The following is a 22,381-nucleotide window of genomic DNA, read 5'->3' as shown; positions in this document are numbered from 1 at the left end:
GGTTCTGTCACTTCCTTTATCCTTGAGCTCATTGCAAAGCATTGACGGAACGGGATCGTTCTGTTAACCCTCTTAATGGTCCTGGACACATTTGCTGTGCTACTCCTCTAGAATTTAGCCGAGAGCAAAAAGGACCCGAACTTAAAGAACCTATGCGAATTTCATTGACACACTTTTGCCATATGCATGATACATTCGAAGATCAATTGGGTAAGTCTGAAAACCACTTCTCTCAAATTCATGATGACTTGGGCGGTCTCTTCATCAACTATATGCAACGCCCAATGTAACTGCGAACACAGCCCACTTTCATGCTTCGTTTCACTCACCTATGCGCTCTATCGGCGGCCCAACTTCAGAAAAGTTGTGTTTGGTCTATATGCTTTTTATCTAACGGCACACCACAAAAATGGCTTCCGAAAATAACTCCTGTTTTCGTACCCTTCACCTTTCATCCGCATTCTATTAAAGAAACTTCTAAGTACGGCATTAAAGTCGTCCCCAACAACAAAAACTACAAGTGAAAATGAGAAATGGTAAGATGGAATAGCTCCATAATAACGAGTATGCGTCCAAGTTCCCATTGTCCCCTCTGCCATATATATCTCCACCGCATTGCGGGGGAGACAAGAGCATCCCCTCCGCCATATCTGCGAGCAATCCTGGCAGCCCGAAGATGTCCTCGTCGTGCAACACTCCCTCTTCTGAATGCGACTTCTTCTCGTCCCCCGACATCGAGTCCTCGGACTCCACCGGCTGGAATGCCTCCGCGGCATTGGCCACCGCCTTCTGTGCGTCTTGGCATCCGCCAACGCCAGCATGGGCAGCCACCACGTGAAGTCCGCGAAGTTGAGGCAGGTGGACTGGCCCCTCAACGCAAGCGCCGCCACGTCGTGTGCTCTCACCGCCATGTCCACAGCAGGGAAGGTGCCGAGCCAGATCCGTGACTTCTTTTTGGGCTCACGAACCTCGCAGACCCACCTGCCCGAGTAGCACAGCCGCACCACACGGTAGATGGGGTGGCGGGTCTCCCGGAACTTCTTCCTCCCGGCGCGCTTCTTCAGGTGGTGGGACGCAAGGCACACCTCGTCATCGGAGAAGTTCATGGGAGGACGTCCGCACTGGAATAGTGCGATAGCTGTTGAGTAGGAGTGAAGCGGATAATGAGGGTGGTGGGGCGAGTGTTTATATGAGACAGAAGCTGGCTATAGTATCGAGAAGTGTTTACTGATGTGGGGGTGTTGTGTAGAGAATTAGGAGCGAGGGGAGTTGGGTTTATGCATACGAAGCGGGGACGCGGGATTTAAAAGAGGAAACAGACTCGTACTCAAAGAGTTCCCTGCCTACGGGGAAGACGCCGAATCTGAGTGACTGTGCTTGAAGTGTGAACCGAGCGGAGCTGTGGAGTGCCGAGTTGCGTGCGATTCAGCGTGCGACACGTGTGCAGGCGGGGGCCGTCACGTGGCGAGTGGATTGGGTTTGGGTTGTGGCGTGGGGCTGCAAATTCCTTTTTGAGGGTTTTGACCGAGTGAGGAAGGCGCGGGGGGACTTTCTGTTTTTTCCATCGGAGCGACGCGAAAGAAGGGAAGGCAGGGGACGGAGAAAGGAGGAGCTGTCGAGGTCAAAGGGCCAAAGGTCCCCATCTTGTAGAAAGTGCCTATCATTTTGCCGCTTGCGCGATTCGCTAGTTGTCACCCGACATATCTTCGATGATTATGTTGGAAACACCCCGCTACCATGGAATATTCGATACCGCCAAATGCCGTCGAATGAGTGGAAAAGCATGGGTCCTTTCGTGCGTGAATTCCTTTCCGATCTTTCTTATTAGCGCCCGTCTTTTCTTGGTCCTTTTTTCTTTTTCTTTTTTTTGCGGTAAACTTGACATTCATTTTATCGAGAGCGTTCAACAAGAAAATAGCCCAAGTCAAAACCTCTATCTTAACACATCCAATTGAACCCATCTTCATTCAAAAAGCATCCATTAATCATAGCCTTTTTTCTTGCCAATCAAACGTCAGTTATTAGATTTCTTTCGCGAGATGTACACTAATAGGCTCTAATACCATTCGTTTGGTGCTCACCATGAAAGCTTGATACTTTTCACCTAGAAAGATCATCAAGAGAGAACTCAAGCTACTTGAACCCACATTTACTCAAAAACATAAATTAATGAGTTATGGGCCACTTATGATTTGTTAACTACTCAACACCACACCAATTCTCCAATGTAAGGCTTCTTTAATACAATTCACACGTGCATCTTAACAAATTTTGTGTCAATCTAGCTTTGTTAAGATTTAAAATTCTAAAGTTACGACTAAACAGATTCTATATCACATAATTCAATGAATGTCAAGTGAGGGCACCACAAACAAGTCGAGGAACTTATGCGCTACTTGAGCTCACTTTGCTGAGTTACTCAAACCCAAGTCATAATCCTTGTCATGTCTAAGTCGAGTTTTGAAAATCATATGTGTATTAAGAATTTAAATCCTAAGTCGTGAATTGGTTTGAGCTAGAAGAGACCGAATTAAGTTTGGCTTTATAATCAATTAGCCGACCCTTAGGTGGTTTTACCTGTTGCAGGAAGGTCACGACAAAGAGAATCCAAGTTCTCTCCCACAAATGATATTTCAATATGAATAATCATCATGTCTTCCAAATTAATGCATTCATATGGGGTTGTCTTGTCTATGTCTATGTCTATGGGTCCTATTACTTTCTTTTATCCATGAGCTCATCGTGAAGCATCGATCGTTCCGTTAACCCTCTTAATGGGTCCAGACACATTTGCTGGGCTCCTCCTCTAGAATATAGATGAGAACAAAACGGACCTGAGCCTACAGAACCCATACAAATTTCATTGGCACACTTTTGCCATATACGCGATTCATTCGAAAATCAATTGGGTAAGTCTGAAAACCACTTCTCTCAAATTCATGATGGCTCGGGCGGTTTCTTTATTAACTATAAACAATGCCCGATGTTGCAGTGAACGCAGCCTACTTTTGCGCTTTGTTTCACTTTCCCATCCGCTCTATCGGCGGCCCAACATCGGAAGACCCGTGCTTCATCGATATGCTCTTTATCTAATGGCACATCACAAAAGTGGCTTCCGCACTCTATTAAACAGCTTCTATGTACAAGTGAAATTGAGAAATGGTCAGATGGAGTGGCTCCATAATGACGCGTATGCGTCCAAGTTCCCGTCGTCCTCTCCGCCATATATATCTTCGCCGCATTGTGGGGGAGACAAGAGCATCCCCTCCGCCATATCGGCGATCAACCCCGGCATCCCAAAGATGTCCTCCTCGTCGTACGACACTCCCTCTTCCGAATGCAACTTCTTCTCGTCCCCTGACATTATGTCCTCGGATTCCACCGGCAGGAATGCCTCTGCAGCCTTGGCCGCCGCCTTCTGTATGTCCTTGGCATCCGCCGATGCCGGCTTGGGCAGCCGCCACGCAGAGTCTGCGAAGTTGAGGCAGGCAGACTGGCCTCTCAGCGCGAGCGCTGCCACGTCATGCGCCCTCGCTGCCATCTCCACAGTAGGGAAGGTGCCGAGCCAGATCCTCGACTTCTTTTTGGGCTCGCGAACCTCGCAGACCCACTTGCCCGAGTCGCGCAGACGCACCCCGCGGTACACGGGGTGGCGGGTCTCCCGGAACTTCTTCCTCCCGGCGGGCTTCTTCGGGTGGTCGGACGCGAGCTGCACTTCCTTGTCGGAGAAGTTCATGGGAGGACGTCTGCGCTGGGATAGCGCGATAGCAGTTGAGTAGGAGCGAAGCGGATAATGAGTGAGGTGGGGCTAGTGTTTATATGAGACAGAAGCTGGCTGGAGCAGCGAGAAGTGTTTACTGATATGGGGGTGTTGTGTAGAGAATTAGGAGTGAGGGGAGTTGGGTTTATATATATGAAGCGGGGACGCGGGATTTAAAGAGGAAACAGACTCGTACTCAAGAGTTTCCTGCCTACGGGGAAGACGCCGAGTCTGATTGACAGGACTTGAAGTGTGAAGCCTAGCTGTGGAGAGAAAGAGCGAGTGAGGGTCGTGCCAAGTTGTGGAGAGAAAGAGCGAGTGAGGAAACAGACTCGTAGTCGTACCCAAGAGTTGCTGCCTGCGGGGAAGACGCAGAATCTGAGTGAGTGGGACTTAAAGTGTGAGCCCAGCTGTTGAGTGAGCGTGCGACACGTGTGCATGGGGCCATGACGTGGCAAGTGGATTGGGTTTTGGTTGTGGGCCTTGTGGCGTGGGATTGGGAGGGTGGTGGGGCTGCAAATTCCTTTTTGAGGGTTTTGACCGAGTGAGGAAGGCGCGGGGGACTTTCTGATTTTTCATCGGAGCGAAGCGAAAGAAGGGAAGGCAGGGGACGGAGAAAGGAGGAGCTGTCGAGGTCAAAGGATCAGAGGTCCCCATCGAAGGACCCCTCATTCTGTTGCTCGCGCGATTCACTAGTTTTCACCCGAAATATCTTTCTCCTTCTCCTCATGGCCATTTTGGGAACACCCCCTGCCACTAATTTCGTCCAGGCAAAAGCGTAGGTCCTTCCGTGTGCGAATTCCTTTTCGATCTTCTTATTAGTGCCCGTGTTTTTCTTGGTCTTTTTTTTTTTTTTTTTTTTTTTTTGGTTCTTTGGAGAACCGCGCTTTGACAACACCACGTAAACCCCTCGTGTGTTCTTGCGGAAAACCACCACCCCGACGCCACGCTTAACTCACCACACGGCGCAAATTTCTCTCGCCGCGCAGGATTTTGAACCTTGGCCTCCTCGTGGAGGACGTGTTTTTCTTGGTCTTTTTATTTCCAAAGAACTTGACAATTTATTTTATCGAGAGCAAGTCACAAAAGCCCAATACATTTTGCCTAGAGAGAGAGCTCAAGTTCGAGCATCTATCTTATCATATCCAATTATACTCACATTTACTTAAAAACATCAATTATCTATGGTTTCTTCTCGCCAAACAAGTGTCAATCATGAGATTTCTTTCTTAAGATATTCATCATTCGGCTCTAATACCATTTGTTTGGAGCACACAATAGAAACGCAATACATTTCGCCTAGGGAGATCATTAAGAGAAAGCTTAAGTCTAAATCTCTTAACATATCCAGTTAAACCCACCTTAACTCAAAAGCTTAAACTACATCACATTAATTCTCTAATTCTCTAATGTGGGGCTTCTCCAATATAATTCACCTATACATCCTAGCATATTTTATGTCAATCTATCTTTGTTAAGGTTTAAAATTCTAAAGTTACGACTAAACAAGCTCTATCTCACATAATTCAATGAATGTCAAATGAGGGCAACACAAACAAGCCGAGGAATTCATGGGTTACTGTAGCTCATTTGCTTTAGTTATTCAAACCCAAGTCACAATCCTTGTCACATCTAAGTTATGAGTAATTTAAAACTTACAACTATACAAGCTTAAGGTTAACAGTATTTGATTCTTTTACTCACAAACTTAACTTGATGGTGTAGAATTCAATTGTTACATAAATCACAAGATATATGGGATATTATTTATTTTCTTATATAATTGAATGATTATCAATGCAATGAAATCGTGAATTCAACATATTATAGAGTTGAGGGTGAATTTGAGTTAAATTGGAGATGATCTACCTAAATTCAATACTGGATCTTTAATTTTCGAGTCCGAGAGTCAATAATAAACTATCATATAAATAGAATAAATAAATAAATTTAAAAAAAAAAGTGCACATGCGGAAAATCCATCAAAAAAGCTAGTAAATAACTACATATATGTTTTCCTTTATTGCACCGTACATTGGCATTAGTATCACATTACATATGAAAAATGGGACTCATAACCCCGACAAAAGTACCATACATTGCATGTGCATGGTCAAAATTTAGGTATCATTTTATTTTTAAATGCAACCTATGTGAGCTCACATCTAAAGAATGGTAATTATTGACACTTAAATTTTGGCGACTTAACTAATTATTTATTTCATAGAAAATTAGGGTCCGACCTAATCCCTCTACAAAAAATATTATTTAAATTGCATATAATTTTAAGAGCATTGATTAGATAGTTGCATTTGTACTATACTAGCGGCAGATGGACTTAAAAATGGAATGTTCTAAACTTAATTAATAAACTAGACTGATCCCATTTGAGCATGTAATTTTGGCCAAGCCCATAGAATATACGTGGCCAAAATTTGCATCGTAGAGAAAGTCGGAATAATTGAATTATCAAATTATTAAATAAGGTACTTCGAAAATAATTCATATTATTCTATGAAGATTCGTTTAGAGAAAATAATCAGAAAATTGCTTAAGTTGAATATCAGAATTTGGAAGTCAAAATTTTTGAAAAACCCTAGGGTGGAGCCTAAAATGAAGCCTAGGGCTTCACGGTTGAAAATACAGAGGCCTGGCATATTGAAGACGTGACACATAATTTTTTTGAGCCCACGGTCTCCACAATAGTAAGAAAGAAGAATGTCCAGAAAGAGAAAATACTTGCTACACAAAATGTGCCTGTGCAACAAATAAGAAAAGGCTTGAAATTACGACACGTGTCCAAAGTGGAGCCTAAATGTCAGACCATCTTGAATTAAGCGGGAACTCTTCTCTCTCTCTCTCTCTCTTCGTTGCCCCTTCGCTCTCTCATTGAGCCCTCGTTCGATCAACGCACCACCGTGCCTCACTTCGAATTCGGCTTCGGTTCTGGCTCCTCCTACTCCCTCCCCTCTCTCTTCGCCCAACGCTCTCGAATCTACCCCCTCTCTCTCTCTCTCTCCCTCCGACAAATCACCGAGCCCTCGTCTAATCGATGAGCCACCACGATGCCCCTCCGGCTTTGCCGTCGCTGAACTGTTGCCCCCTCCCAACTATGCCCTCTCTCTCTCTCCCCCTTCAAGTCACAACCGAGCCCTTGTCCGACGAACCACCATGCGGCCTCCACCTCCACTGTCGCCAAGTTCATCAGTCGGGGCACAATGGTTCATTGGTCGGACGAGAGCTCGATGGGAGAGAGAGGGCTTACGAAGAGAGACCGGGAGAGTCGAGAGAGAGAGAGAGAGAGAGAGAGCATGCAGGAAAAAGAAATTTTTTCTGGATATTTGGGCCCTACTTTGAACACTCGTCACAATGTCAAGCCCTTCTTATTCATTACAATGGCACATCTAGTGCTGCCAATATTTTCTCAACGCAATTGCACCCATTTTTTTTTCTCGAGAAACGAAATTTTTTGAAAAGTAGGCCCACGAATGGCACTATATCACTCACAAAATGGACTAATGCATTGTTGAGGTGACTACCACAACTGCACCAAATATTTTCTCCTTCGATAGTGGAGATTATCTTTAATTTGATTTTATTTATTTCTATTCTTATCTATACGAAAATCCCTAAAATATGTAAATAAGATAAAGTATATTTTGATGGATAGCATCGTATATTAGATTGCATATTTAAATTAATCCTAGATAATCATTTTAAATCAATTAGAATAAAGATTTAGGATCTTTTACAAATAGATTGCATGCTAGGATGGACTTTATCTAGTTAGAAATAATATCCAATATAAACTAGGATTCGATCTAGATTAATCCTTAAATTGAATTGGATTACATATAGAACTAGGTAAGATTATTTTTAATTCGAATTTTTATGGAAAAACGCACAAAAAATCGCATGCATGTCATGTTACTTAGGTTGTGTCATGTACATGTCATATAGTTTGCATATTAAGCTCATTTAATATTGCATGTCATATAGAATTAGGTCTAGAAATGTCATGTCATGTTGCCTCGTCATTATTACATGCTACATCACGTGTACCATGCCATCTATGCCACATCATTCCATGTCATGCCCGGCACGAAATCATTGCATACTATGTCATTGTGTAACATCATATATGCCATGTCATAACTCATGCCACGTCATGTGCCATGTCATAACTCATGCCACGTCATGTGCCATGTCATCTTTCATGCCGTCATTTGCGTCATGTCATTAGTCACATGTCATTTAGGGGGTGCATGTTAGGTCATTTAATTAAGATTGTGTGTGACTGCAAATTGTATGTCATGATTAGGATACGTAGTTATACATCATCATTTGTCTATGGTATTGCCTTTAGAATAGTTGCATTACATAAAGCATGGATTTCATTAGACAGGAGAAAATCTAAAAAGAAAATTGAGTGGAATTCCGTATTAATTAGAATTTATATTTAGGATGATGAGTTATTTTCTAACTAACACTCTTGTATATGCTTTCGTTGCTTTGAAATAGATAATTCTTCCCTTTCCTCACAATTTATTTAACGCTTTGATCATTGAGTGTTAAATAATGGTTGCACACTTGTTTGATTACCTCACATGTTAAGGAGTAAGTTAAAATTAATGCAAGTTGCCTGCAAAATATTTTTCGAATAAAAGAAAAAGGTACTGAAAATGGCGTTAGAGAAATCTAGCATAATCAAGTCCCCATGCTCACAATTTTTGGTTCATAGGAGTGAAGTAATTATCCCATTACTTTAATTGGGTTTCTAATCGATCAAACAAAAAATAGATTAGTGACAACTCATGATTGAAAATCATATGTATGTTAAGAATTTAAACCCTAAGTTGTGAATTAATATTGGCTTGTGTAAAATCAATTTCAATATGAATCATCATCATGTCTTCTAGATTAATGCATTCATATGGGATTGTATCGTGTCTATGTCTATGTCTATAGGTTCCGTCACTTTCCTTTATCCATGAGCTCATTGCAAAGTATCGACAGAACGGGATTGTTCTGTTAACCCTCTTAATGGGCCCGGACGCATTTGCTGGGCTCCTCAAGGATTTAGTCGAGAACAAGAAGGACCTGAACCTACAGAACCCATGCGAATTTCATTGGCACATATACACGATACATTCGAAGATCAATTGGGTAAGTCTAAAAACCGCTTCTCTCAAATTCATGATGACTCAGGCAGTTTCTTTATTAATTATAAGCAACACCCGATGTTACCTTGAACACAGCCTATTTTTGGGCTTCGTTTCACTTTCCTATCCGCTCTATCGGCGGCCCAACATCAGAAGACCTGTGCTTCATCATCGATATGCTTTTTATCTAATGGCACACCACAAAAATGGCTTCCGCACTCTATTAAACAACTTCTATGTACAAGTGAAATTGAGAAATGGTCAGATGAAATAGCTCCATAATGACGCATATGTGTCCAAGTTCCCGTCGCCCTCTCCGCCATATATATCTCCACCGCATTGGGGGGGAGACAAGAGCATCCCCTCCGCCATATCGGCGATCGACCCAATTACGTCCTTAGATTCCACCGGCTGGAATGCCTCTGCAGCCTTGGCCACCGCCTTTTGTATGTCCTTGGCATCCGCCAACACCGGCGTGAGCAGCGGCCATGCGGAGTCTGTGAAGTTGAGGCAGGCGGACTGGCCCCTCAGCGCGAGCGCTGCCATGTCATGCGCCCTCGCCGCCATCTCCACAGTAGGGAAGGTGCCGAGCCAGATCCTCGACTTCTTTTTGGGCTCGCGAACCTCGCAGACCCACTTGCCCGAGTCACGCAGCCGCACCCCACGGTACACGGGGTGGCGGGTCTCCTGGAACTTCTTCCTCCCGGCGCGCTTCTTCAGGTGGTGGGATGCGAGGCGCACCTCCTCGTCAGAGAAGTTCACGGGAGGACGTCTGCGCTGGGATAGCGCGATAGCTGTTGAGTAGGAGCGAAGCGGATAATGAGTGAGGTGAGGCTAGTGTTTATATGAGACAGAAGCTGGCTGGAGCAGCGAGAAGGGTTTACTGACATGGGGGTATTGTGTAGAGAGTTAGGAGTGAGGGGAGTTGGGTTTATATTTATGAAGCGGGGACGCGGGATTTAAAAGAGGAAACAGACTCGTACTCGAGAGTTTCCTGCCTACGGGGAAGACGCCGAATCTCATTGACAGGGACTTGAAGTGTGAAGCCCAGCTGTGGAGAGAAAGAGCGAGTGAGGGTCGGGCCAGGTTGCGTGCGACTCAGCGTGCGACACGTGTGCAGGTGGGGCCGTGACGTGGCATGTGGATTGGGTTGGGATTGGGGGTGGGAGGGTCGGTGGTGTGGGGCTGCAAATTTTCCTTTCGAGGGCTTCGACTGAGGGAAGATGGGGCGGGGGGACTTCCTGCTTCTACCGGAGGGAGACGGGGACTTCCTAGTTTTCACCTGAAATATCTTCGATGCCTGTTTTGGGAACACCCACTGCCACCACGGAGTATTCGATACCGCGGAATGCTATCGAATGATCATCTCGTGTCGTCTGTGCAAAAGCATAGGTCCTTTTGCGTCTGAATTCCTTTCCGATCTTTTTATTAGTCCCCATCTTTTCATGGGTCTTTTTCCCTTTTTGGTAAACCTGACCGTTTATTTTATTGAGCGAACGCAGCAAAATTTAATACCTTTTGCTCAGGGATATTGCTAAAAGTGTGCCCAAGTCTGAGTCTCTCTTAACCTATGCAATTGGACCCACTTTTATTCAAAAGCACCAACTATCCATGATCTCATAAGCATCAATAATGAGATTTCACTTTGAGATATTCACCAACCATTAATCATTAGATTTCTTTTATGAGATTTTCACCAATGGGCTTTCTACACAAGCTCAAGATCGTCAAGAGGAGCTTAAGTCCAGGCCTCTTCACGTACTCGATTGGACTCACTTTTACTTTAAAGCTTAAGCCAATAAATTGTGGGTCCATTATGATATATTAACTACTCAATACCGCACTAATTCAGTGGAGTTATGAGTAATTTAAATCTTAGAACTATGCGAGCCTAAGTTTAATAGTGCTTGATTTTTTTACTCAAACATAATTCAGTGGCATACACGAGAGATATGTGGTATTATTTGTTTATTTTTATATAATTTAGTAATTATCAATCAAATGAAGTCGTGAATCCGATACATTATACAGTTAAGGTCGAATATGGAAAATTGATTTAGAGATAATCAAGCTAAATTCAACATCAGATTTTAAATTTTCAAGTTTTGGCATTAATGATAAATTATCATTGTTGACACTTAAATTTTGGCTATCAATTTAGGATTTGATTGCATAAAAAAAATAGAAATTAATTTTCAATCCTTAAAAAAAATATTAAAATTGCATAGCATGTAACATTAAGAGCATTTACATGAATAATAATAGAATTTATTAGAAAAATATAAAAAAAGTGAAAAAAAAATTAAAATTTTTTATTTTAAAAAAAAAAAAAGGCCAAGTCTTCTCTTCTTTCTTTTCCCGGCTCGACCATTTTTCTTCCTTTAGCTCGGCCCTTTTACTACCTCCTTTCTTCTCCTCTTCCTTCACGCTTCTGCAACATAGCAACATATAGAAGCAAGGCAGGGCTGGGGAGAAGGCAACGTGATTTTTGGTTTGGGATTAAGTCGACAGGCCAACTGGCAGTGGCAGATGGCATGGCCGTCAGCCGATGACATTCAAAAGAAGAGAGGGAGAGAGAGGCTAGGGGAGGGGGCGTGCTTGCTTACTAGACATAGAGAGTGAGCCGAGAGAGATAGAGGTCAAGAGAGTGAGAACTAAGATTGAACAAAGAGCAAAAGGAGCCTCGGCCACGTGTGAGCTCCATTCAACGACCCCTCCCGATAGACGTCTTCAAGCCCAAACTATGAAAAAAAGTATCAAAAAAGTCATAAACTTATTATATTGGTATTGATTCGGTCATGAATCTTTCAGTTATACTAATTTAGTCCTAAACACATTGGTATAAATTTAGTCTATCGATCAATTTATCAATTTAAGTTCGAAATTACTTACGCAAACACCGGCCATGCTACATGATATGGCCGGTGTTGACACCTAAATTTTGGTGACCCTTTTAATTATTAGTTGTATTAAAAATTAGGGATTAATTTTAACCCTAAAAAAAATATTAGTTAATTAATTAATTGCATAGCATATAGTTTTAGGTGCATTTTATTTTAATTTGCATTTTATCTATTGGACCGGTGGCGGATGAGTTCAAATTAGATGGATCGGGCACGAAACGACGGTTGGCGCCGTGTTTTTTAAAAATTAAAAATTATCTCATATGAATATAATATTTTAATTTTTTTCCGATATGAATCTTTTTTTTTTTTTGGATAGGGCGGATGGGTAAAAAAATATTGCGATTTGTCTTTAAAAGATTTGGATTTAGAAAAAAGTTTCATCTTGATCTCGAATTCTTATCAATATGAGATGAATTTTGTTGAAAAATATTGCGGATGTTGATTCGAGGAAGAATTTGAAAATCCAATTCCCTCCCCTATAAAAGGCCGTGCGTGCGAGGGGTTTAAGGGAGCTTCTTTAAAAAAAAATCAGAAAAAGTGGAGAGAAGAGAGGGGGGGCCTTCGCTGGAAAAAAATTCAGAAAAGAAAAGAGAAAAGAAAGGGAGCAGAGGGAGAGGACGTGAGAAGGGACGTGCAGCCAAAAAAGAAAAAAAAAAAAAAAGAAAAGGAAAAAAAGAGAACAGCGCACTGTTCATCTTCTTCAGCAACACCTTTTCGCCAGCCACCGCCGCTCGTTCTGCCCGTACACCGGAGCTCCGCCTGAGCATTCCCTGCCATCGCCACTCGACGACCCCGACGTTGCTTCTGGTCTGCTCTCCGCCTCACCGCGCCATCGGTGACCATCGCAGTACCATCGCAGTTCGTCACCAGCAAATCGGTGACCGTCCGTGAAGCCCGACGCCGACGGATTTGAGACCCTCGCAGCAACCGCGACCCGAACGCCTTTGCTTCGCCTTACCGTCGCCAATCTGCAGCACCAGAAGTCCCGGCGTCCCTGCTCGCCCGCCAATCGACGCCGCAGCCCGACGACCACCGCGATCAACACCCACGGAGACCCTCTGTCACGCTGCCGCCCCTACAGCAAGACCCGACGCTTGCAGAGCCTCTGACCAGTGACCCGACGCCAACGGCAAAACCCAGAACCGACGCCTGCTGTAGCCACAGCTCGACGCCCAGCTGCCTTCCCTCGTGAAGCCGCGACCCAGCGCCGGTCTACGACGCCGCCGCCCTTCCCCGATGCTGTCGCCGCTCCCTCTGGTCTCGCCGCGTTCCGCCTCAGCCGAAGACCACCGCGCCTGCAGATCCGAGGTCCCCGCGGTAGCCACGATCCTCATCGCAGCCACCAGAGGCCTCTCGCCGTCCCTGCAGCGCCCCGTCGGCTGTAGCCCGTGATCCGAACGCCCCGACGTAGCCCCCGCGACGCAGGCTCGTGCTAACCCACGACAACCCCCTCGCCGGAGCCCTCGTCGGAACCCTAGCCGGCGATCTCCCCTCGCCGGACCGGCCACCAGCTTTATTTTTCTTTTTCTTTTTAGATTAAAAAAGAAAAGGAAAAAGAAAAGCAAAAGAAAATTTAGGTATTTTCTTCATCTTATTTTTTGTTTTATTATTTTTGCTATTTTATCTCTTTAGTGAAATTGTTCCTTTAAATGTTTGATTGAGATTCCAACATGAAAGTGCCCCTCAAGCAAGGGATTGATAGTCGGATTTTCGCGCCCAAATCCGACTCACTGCATCACTTATAAAATCGACAATCTGTCTGGCTCAGAGATTCGATTCGCGATTTAATTTAAAATTAGTCAACCCGTCTCATGCGCGAGATATGGTTCACTAATTTTTAGATATCAATCTTATCTTGTTTGATTTGCTATGGTCAAGTTGGTTGAGTCAAATCTTATTTTTGTAAAATAAAAAATCAAAAAAATCTTAATTAGGATTAAGTTTGCATATTTAGGATTGCAATCTTATTATGAATTTTAAATAAAAAAAAAAATCCGAAAAAAAGAAAGTGCAATCATTTAGGTTGTTAGTTTTTTATTTGAATGGCATGTTTAATTACGTGTTAGTTTTAATTTCAATTTCTTAAATAAAAACACAAAAAAATCATTGTGCATATTAAATTAGAATTGCATGTTTCATTTTAAATTTAGATCATATTTTTTAGATAGATTGCATTTTAGATTTAGATAATGTTTTAGTTTAAATTAGGATTTAATATGACTTAATCCCTAATTTAAATTAGATAGAATCTTAATCTAGCTAGATCATTTCAAATTTCATAAAATTTGGCTTAGGATAAATTAGTTGCAATTTCTAGGATAGATTGCATTTTAAAAATAAAAAGTGTCATTTGCATGTCATATAGATTTAGGTTCATGAAATGCACGTCATTTAGCGATTATTGTTAGGTTTATTTCTAATTAGAAATTGACCGTCATCAGATTATGTCACTTAATAAATGTAGCATGACATATAGCTCGCATATTAAATTGCAATGTCGCATGTCATTTTAGATGAAATAATTTTGTATGTCATCGCATCGCATTGCATGTCATTAGAATTAAGTCATTTAGATTGCATCTAATTATTGCATTTCTTCATGTCATATAGTTTAGATCATGCTGCCATGTCATATTAGATTATTAGAATGCATTGCATGATTTTCATTAAGAAAAACGAAAACATAAATTGAGTAATTGCTTGTTAATTAGAAACCATATCTAGGGTTGTCGGTGTGGATTTCAATTTAACACTGCAGATGCTTTCGTTGCTTTGAGGTAAGTCCTGCATTATTTAATTACTTTCTTGGGTGTTAAATTGGTGGTTTGCGCACCTGCATGAACACCTCACATGTTAGAGAAATGGATTTAAAATCAATGCAAATTGCTTGCCAAACATTTTCAAAATTAAAAGAAAGGTACCGAAAGGGCATTAGAGAATTCTAGTGTAACCAAGTCCCCGTACCCATAATCTCTGGTTCGTAGAAGTAAAATAATTCTCCCATTATTTTACTTAGGTGTCTAATCGACCTACCAAAAATAGATTAGTGGCGACTCTAATTAAAAAAATTTCATGTTAACAATTCAAACCTAAGTCGCGAATGGTATGGGCTTGGGAGAGCCCGAGTTAAGTTTAGGCTTAACAATCCATTAGCAAAACCCTAGGTGGTTCACACCCGAAAAATTGGTCGCGACGACTTAGCGACTCATTGGGGACCGAGTTGAAATTCTTAGTGGACTTAGGCCAATTTTCTTTTTTGAAAAGATGCTTTTGTTTGGCAGCGAGGATCCCAGGTATGTCCCTAACATTCCTAAGGTGTTAAATGTTTTTGCAGATTGGGAGGTATAAGGGGAAGTGATTGCTAACCCTTGCCTTGCAGGTTGGAGTTAGGGATGTATGGTTTATTTCATTTTTTTTGAAGTGTTGTTTGATTTAAATTGATGTGCATGCTTTGCATAAATCACTACACTTTGCCCACACAACCCGCCGGGACTGGGCCGCACGGGATCATTTAGGATGGTGTTGAAATGGATACCACTCCGACCGCATTCTCGCGGTGCAGTCGCCCATCTCAATCCCGAAATTTCTTTCATGGTGTCAAGAGTACCCACCTCGGTCTGCATGCCCGCGACCCGGTCGGCTCTTTGACCAAGCTGAAGTCATGAGGACCCGACACAGTCCACAAGCCCGTGGCTAGTCCGATCATCCTTGTGGCTCCACTTTGATAAGCCTTATAGAGTAGAAATCGAGCCACTTATCATGCGCATGTCTATGTGATTGCAATTGATTTTCCTTGGTGAAGTAAGTTTTCTATCCCTATACTATGCAATTTACTTTCGGTCCGTCCATGACAATCTAGGTTAGTCGTTTGATCTAATTCATTTGTCAATTGGAAATGAAATGAGAAATTGCTAGGGAAAAGAAGGGCATGCCCTCAGAAATAATCCATGCAAGGATCATCTAGTTTATGAAATTTGGTCTTTTTAGGGTGTCTATCTTTATTTTCCTAGTCCATTTTTAGGAAATGCCCTTCTTGGAAGAACATTTCATAAATAAATAAAAAAATGAAAAAGTTGATAGATCATTGTCATGGATTTGCACCTCGTACTTATATATTTTCATTCATTTGAATTAGGTGATAACGAATCCTCCGCTTATTACGCGATCGAGAGCTAGAATGGCCGACCAAACTGAAATGCATGATCGTATCTCCGCTATGGAATATCAACTCCAACAGTTGCTCACCTCTATGCAATTCGTGATAGCTCAAATCCAATCACTCCGAACGGATTTGACTCATGCACCTGTTCTCCCGAGACAAGTAGTCTGACGATCGGGCAAGACCCAAATGAGCAATGGTGACATGCGACGACTGGAGGATGACCCACTTTGTTGGTCATTGCCGAAAAAACTAAACTTGACAATGTTCCTAAGATGGGGCAAGATGAAATGGAAGTGATGGACACTCTAGGGCAGCCTAGTGGCAAGTTTGATTACTGGTGAAGTATTCGGCTCCTCCCAGCTTTTACTTTGACTCCCGCAACATGGTTCCAAGTGGATGGGATGACATGGACAATCGCGTCTCAAAGATAGAGAACTCGATGATGCCTTGGAAGGAATCACAGGTCTATTCGATGACTTCTTCATAGGAGCCAATGACGAAGGACCTTCGGAAGACATGGACGTTAGCTTTGCAAGAGTAACTTGCTCGGTTACATCTCCCCGCGTGGGAATTTTTATTGCTTTTTAGGAATTGTTTTTGCTCTCTAGGAATCATTTTCGATGTTTTCTCTTTTTAGGGGGTAGGAATCACAATTTTCATTCCAATAATGTAATTCATTTGATTCGATTCAATGAAATTACAATTTTATTTCAAATTTTGAGGACATGACGAGGTACACCAAACCAGTCCAATGACGATATCCAACCATGAAAGAAAATATCATCCACGGAGAAATCCTGAGGGCTGGACTTTCTCATGTTTCCTCCCAAAAACCTTTTTTTTAAAAAAACAAAAGCATTTCATTGTAAAAAAAAGAAAAAAACATTTTCCCAAAGCCTGTTGCAAATTAAACATGTTTGTTTGTCTAACTCATTTGCTTTTTGTCTCAGAGCATAACAAAGATGCGTTTGAAAATAACTTATCAATTTCCAATGATAGTGGGCTCATTGATTTGGGAACATACATCCGAGAGGAAAAATAGACGTGGGGGCAAATGATCATTTCCTAACTGATCTTGATGACATCTCCCAAGAGTAAAGAAAATCATATGGATTCCAAAGTGTGATACGTGGCACATCTCATAACAATTTGTGTGAGATGTCATTCTCGAAAGGCCAAATGAAGTTTCTCATTTCCATGAGAAAATAATGGAACAAATCAAAAGAGGATAATCTGTCTTGGATGACATGGATACATTGTGTTCATGAATATAATTAATTCTGGAATTGACACTCTATTCTTTTCCTTGCAGATGATAAATTGGGGGCATGACAAATTTCGGTAGTGATCCGACTGGGATAAAGTCTCAACTCGAGCCAAAATGGATGTGCAATTTGAATTTACTTTGATGTTGCATAGTATTATCCTGATGCACATTCTCTTGTGCAGGGTCAAAAGTGGATTTTCAGTCTTGAATAATAGGGACAATCCAAAGACATCAACTGTTAAGGCAATTCCCATTGTAGAGGAATCCTTGAATGAATGATTAAAACCATTTTGCAGTATAGAAAACTGTTTGAAGTTGACATGCTTAAAGCTGTTGAGTTCTTTTTTAAAAAAGGGTTTTGCATGTTGACTCTTACATGTTTTATCCATCAATTCCACTAAAGAATATCAAGATGGACTAATTTAATGAATGATGTGGAATTGATTAAGCATACTAAATGAGATGAGTTGGGATGATGAAAGGCAAACCCTATCCTATACACAGTCCCATGTTCATACACTTGTGAGATGAGTGTAGGAAGGTTCATATCCATAAGGTAAAGAGTTCTCTCGCAAAAGGTACGGCAACCGAAATGATGAGAGGCAATTCATATCTCTATCCCAAACACTACAGGTGATCCATTGCTTAACCCTTTTGAGCCCATACACTTATGGATATTCTTTTCAAATCACCCCTGTCAAGAATCACCCCACATTGGGGCAACTAAGAGATCGAATGGCATCATGAGGTGAGGAAAATGAATTGAAATTTTCTTGCTCTCACTTGCATCAATCTTCAAGTCATGCTATTACATTGAATTCATGTGTTAATTTAAGTGCCTTAGGATGATGAAGAGCATTTCTTTCTCTATCCCATACACTTATATCCTTTGCATAGCCCACTTGAGCCTATGAATTCATTTCACATTAAACCAGTTGGTGATCATCCCCCACCTTTGGGGCAAGGCAAAAAGCCAAATGAGGACCTTTGAAAGTTCGAGTGCCATTCAAAGTGTAATTGCTTGACGCATGCATTGTGCGCAAGAATTGAATTCAAAATATAATTAAGGGGCATGAAAAAAGCAGTGTGCCTGGTAAAAGCAAGGCCAATGCCCATGAAAAGAAGTGAAAAAATGCATGAGAGTTATGGGCATAAAAAGTGGTGTGCTTGGTAAAAGCAAAGTCAATGCCCATAGATAAAAAAGTCAAGATAGGTGACTGTCAATTGCAAGAATTGAATCATGATGGAGCAATAGTCAAAGAACTCAAATGCTGAGTTTTTGCAATCAATGGGGCATTTCATGAAGACGGTCCCCAATGGTGAAAAAGAAAACTGGTGGCAATGCCAAGATGATCATCAATTCACACATTTTACACACATTTTGAGCCTAATGATCCTTTCATTTCTCGACCCATGAACCCAACCTACGTTATGTCCCTTACAAAGTCTCTTCAGATTAGGGCATTTGAATTAACGTAAGAGTTCATATGTTTATAAGCATCGCTCGAAGAAGTGCGAGCAAGATTATTTCTTTTTCATTTTGCGGGTTCTTGACTTGTAAACCCGGAGATGATTACAAGACAGATCATTCAATAGCTTTGACTCAAAGAGTCATTTTGTTAAGCCGTTGACCAAGCCACATTATGGTCCTTGTTAAAGACCTCTCGGATTGGTAAGATCGTACCGCTTGCGAGAATACTTGGACCCATGTCGATATGATAAAATTGAGTGATTCTCATAACCATTCTAAATGAGAGTGAGTGAAAGTCCTTTCTAACCGAAAGTCTCTCATTTAGTATTCTTAAGAAATCCATGTCATGAGTGAAGATTGTCTTAAATGATAATTCTCTCGTGGAAATTTGGGTGATGCAAAGGTCATTATGCATAAAACCCCGATTGAATTGATGAAAACCTCACTGAATTTTGAAATGTGCATTCTAGAGTAGCTTAGATTGTCTATCTCTTTGATGAATGCATATCGCTTTTGCTCTAATTCATGTCGACAAGTAATTCAAGTTCCTTTCAGAGTGTTTCATGATATTAGAAGATGAGAAACCTTCACCAGGAGGTGAAAGACCTCCACAGGATATCCAAATTCTAAAAAGACATATCCCCAAGAATCAGAGATATCATCAGGTAAGTATATCTCTACCATACTCTAAAATACTTGTCATTGTGCGGGTATTCTCTCTCAAATACATCGACACTTGACTTGGTCAAGTTGTCCAATTATATTGACCTGGCATGCTTTCGTAGCCCGAGTCATTTTCATCGACTCGGCGTGCTTCCATAGCCCGATGTCGCCTTTAATAGACCCGCGTGCTTACGTAGCCCGAAGTTCTTGACCTGGTGTGCTTTTGTAGCCCGAGTCCCTTTAATAGACCCGGCGTGCTTTTGTAGCCCGGTGTCCTTCATATTGACACAGCGTGCTTTCGTAGCCCGAGTCATTTTCATTGACTCGGCGTGCTTCCGTAGCCCAATGTCTCTTTCTTGACCTGGCGTGCTTTCGTAGCCTGAGTCCCTCTTTATCGACCCGGCGTGCTTGATGGCCCGGTGTCCTTTATATTGACACAGCGTGCTTTCGTAGCCCGAGTCCTTCTTTATTGACTCGGCGTGCTTTTGTAGCCTCGATGTCCGTTATATTGACCCAGCGTCTTGTCATAGCCTGCAGTCCCTTTTGAAAACACCGACACTCGGCCGAGTTGTCCCCCAAATATTTTCCTCCGTTTCAATCGATTAAGGCGACCGAAGAACGGTTCGGGTCTTGGTCAGTTGACTTATGTTGCAAGGCTGGGCGACCGAAGAATGGTTCGGGTCCTAACCAAGCAAAACCCCGTTTAGGCGACCGTAGAATGGTACGGGTCCTAGACATCATTTATTGCTCTAACAGGCGACCGTAGAATGGTACGGGTCCTAGAAAAGCAATTTCCCCGTTTAGGCGACCGTAGAATGGTACGAGTCCTAGACAAAACCTATTTCCCTATTCAAAGATCAGTAGAATAGTACGGGTCTGGAAAATGAATCCCCGTTTAGGCGGCCAGTAGAATGGTACGAGTCCTAGACAAAACCTTTCTGTTGTACTAGGCGGCCGTAGAATGGTACGGGTCTGGGAAAGCGAGTTCCTTACAAAATATTTCTGCGCCGTATTGGGCGACCGTAGAATGGTACGGGTCCCGAGAAAGCAGCTCATTTTTGCTATATCTTGGGCGACCGTAGAATGGTACGGGTCCTGGGAAAGCAAAGCATCTTCACAAAGTCATGTTATTATTCTAGGCGACCGTAGAATGGTACGGGTCTGGACAAGTAACACCCACTACCTCGAATTACTCTATCCTCCTCGAAGGTTAGTTAGGTAGGTTCATCTATCATTTGCATTAGCATTTCCATGCATCATATAAGTTGCATTAAAAATGGAATTCATGTTCCAACAAAAATATCATTCATTACATGTGCATGATCAAAATTTAGATTTCAATTTATCTTTGAAGGCAACCTCTACGAGCTCACCTTCAAAGAGGCGGCTGTTGACACCTAAATTTTGGTGACCCTTTTAATTATTAGTTGTATTAAAATTAGGATTAATTTTAACCCTAAAAAAAATATTAGTTAATTAATTAATTGCATAGCATATAGTTTTAGGTGCATTTTATTTTAATTTGCATTTTATCTATTGGGCCGGTGGCGGATGAGTTCAAATTAGATGGATCGAGCCACGAAGCGAGCGGGTTGGCGCCGTGTTTTTAAAAATTAAAAATTATCTCATATGAATATAATATTTTAATTTTTTCCGAGATATGAATCTTTTTTTGGATAGGGCGGATGGGTAAAAAATATTGCGATTTGTCTTTAAAAGATTTGGATTTAGAAAAATTTCATCTTGATCTCGAATCCTTATCAATATGAGATGAATTTTGTTAAAAAAGATTTGCGAAGGTTGATTCGATGAAGAGTTTGAAAATCCAATTCCCTCGCCTATAAAAGGCCGTGCGTGCGAGGGGTTTAAGGGAGCTTCTTTAAAAAAAAATCAGAAAAAGTGGAGAGAAGAGAGGGGGGCCTTCGCTGGAAAAAATTCAGAAAAGAAAAGAGAAAAGAAAGGGAGCAGAGGGAGAGGACGTGAGAAGGGACGTGCAGCCAAAAAGAGAAAAAAAAAAACAAAAGAAAAGGAAAAAAGAGAACAGCGCACTGTTCATCTTCTTCGGCAACACCTTTTTCGCCAGCCACCGCCGCTCGTTCTGCCCGTACACCGGAGCTCCGCCTGAGCATTCCCTGCCATCGCCACTCGACGACCCCGACGTTGCTTCTGGTCTGCTCTCCGCCTCACCGCGCCATCGGTGACCATCGCAGTACCATCGCAGTTCGTCACCAGCAAATCGGTGACCGTCCGTGAAGCCCGACGCCGACGGATTTGAGACCCTCGCAGCAACCGCGACCCGAACGCCTTTGCTTCGCCTTACCGTCGCCAATCTGCAGCACCAGAAGTCCCGGCGTCCCTGCTCGCCCGCCAATCGACGCCGCAGCCCGACGACCACCGCGATCAACACCCACGGAGACCCTCTGTCACGCTGCCGCCCCTACAGCAAGACCCGACGCTTGCAGAGCCTCTGACCAGTGACCCGACGCCAACGGCAAAACCCAGAACCGACGCCTGCTGTAGCCACAGCTCGACGCCCAGCTGCCTTCCCCTCGTGAAGCCGCGACCCAGCGCCGGTCTACGACGCCGCCGCCCTTCCCCGATGCTGTCGCCGCTCCCTCTGGTCTCGCCGCGTTCCGCCTCAGCCGAAGACCACCGCGCCTGCAGATCCGAGGTCCCCGCGGTAGCCACGATCCTCATCGCAGCCACCAGAGGCCTCTCGCCGTCCCTGCAGCGCCCCGTCGGCTGTAGCCCGTGATCCGAACGCCCCGACGTAGCCCCGCGACGCAGGCTCGTGCTAACCCACGACAACCCCCTCGCCGGAGCCCTCGTCGGAACCCTAGCCGGCGATCTCCCTCGCCGGACCGGCCACCAGCTTTATTTTTTCTTTTTCTTTTTAGATTAAAAAAGAAAAGGAAAAGAGAAAAGCAAAAGAAAATTTAGGTATTTTCTTCATCTTATTTTTGTTTTATTATTTTTGCTATTTTATCTCT

General features: G+C 42.8%; 2 protein-coding genes and 1 pseudogene across 2 annotated transcripts; all 3 read right to left on the bottom strand.

The window, feature by feature from the left end:
• Positions 1 to 489: 489 nt before the first annotated feature.
• Positions 490 to 1,106, bottom strand: LOC120287476 (annotated as a pseudogene).
• Positions 1,107 to 2,968: 1,862 nt separating this feature from the next.
• LOC104449118 (dehydration-responsive element-binding protein 1B) lies at positions 2,969 to 3,865 on the bottom strand. The gene has a single exon (XM_010063148.3). It carries the CDS (start codon positions 3,734 to 3,736, stop codon positions 3,164 to 3,166), a length of 573 nt encoding a protein of 190 aa, XP_010061450.2. The 5' UTR covers positions 3,737 to 3,865; the 3' UTR covers positions 2,969 to 3,163.
• Positions 3,866 to 9,183: 5,318 nt separating this feature from the next.
• Positions 9,184 to 22,088, bottom strand: LOC120287471 (dehydration-responsive element-binding protein 1D-like). Its single transcript, XM_039300278.1, has 2 exons — positions 21,803 to 22,088; positions 9,184 to 9,716 (listed from the first exon to the last, which is right to left on the bottom strand). The coding sequence occupies exons 1-2, from the start codon at positions 22,086 to 22,088 to the stop codon at positions 9,184 to 9,186; spliced, it is 819 nt and encodes a 272-aa protein (XP_039156212.1).
• Between the last annotated feature and the right edge of the window lie 293 nt (positions 22,089 to 22,381).

This window comes from Eucalyptus grandis, chromosome 1 (genome assembly GCF_016545825.1).
Source record: "Eucalyptus grandis isolate ANBG69807.140 chromosome 1, ASM1654582v1, whole genome shotgun sequence".
Taxonomy (NCBI): Eukaryota; Viridiplantae; Streptophyta; class Magnoliopsida; order Myrtales; family Myrtaceae; genus Eucalyptus; species Eucalyptus grandis.
Note: the sequence above shows the minus strand (reverse complement) of the source record. Positions and strands in the feature narration are given on the sequence as shown.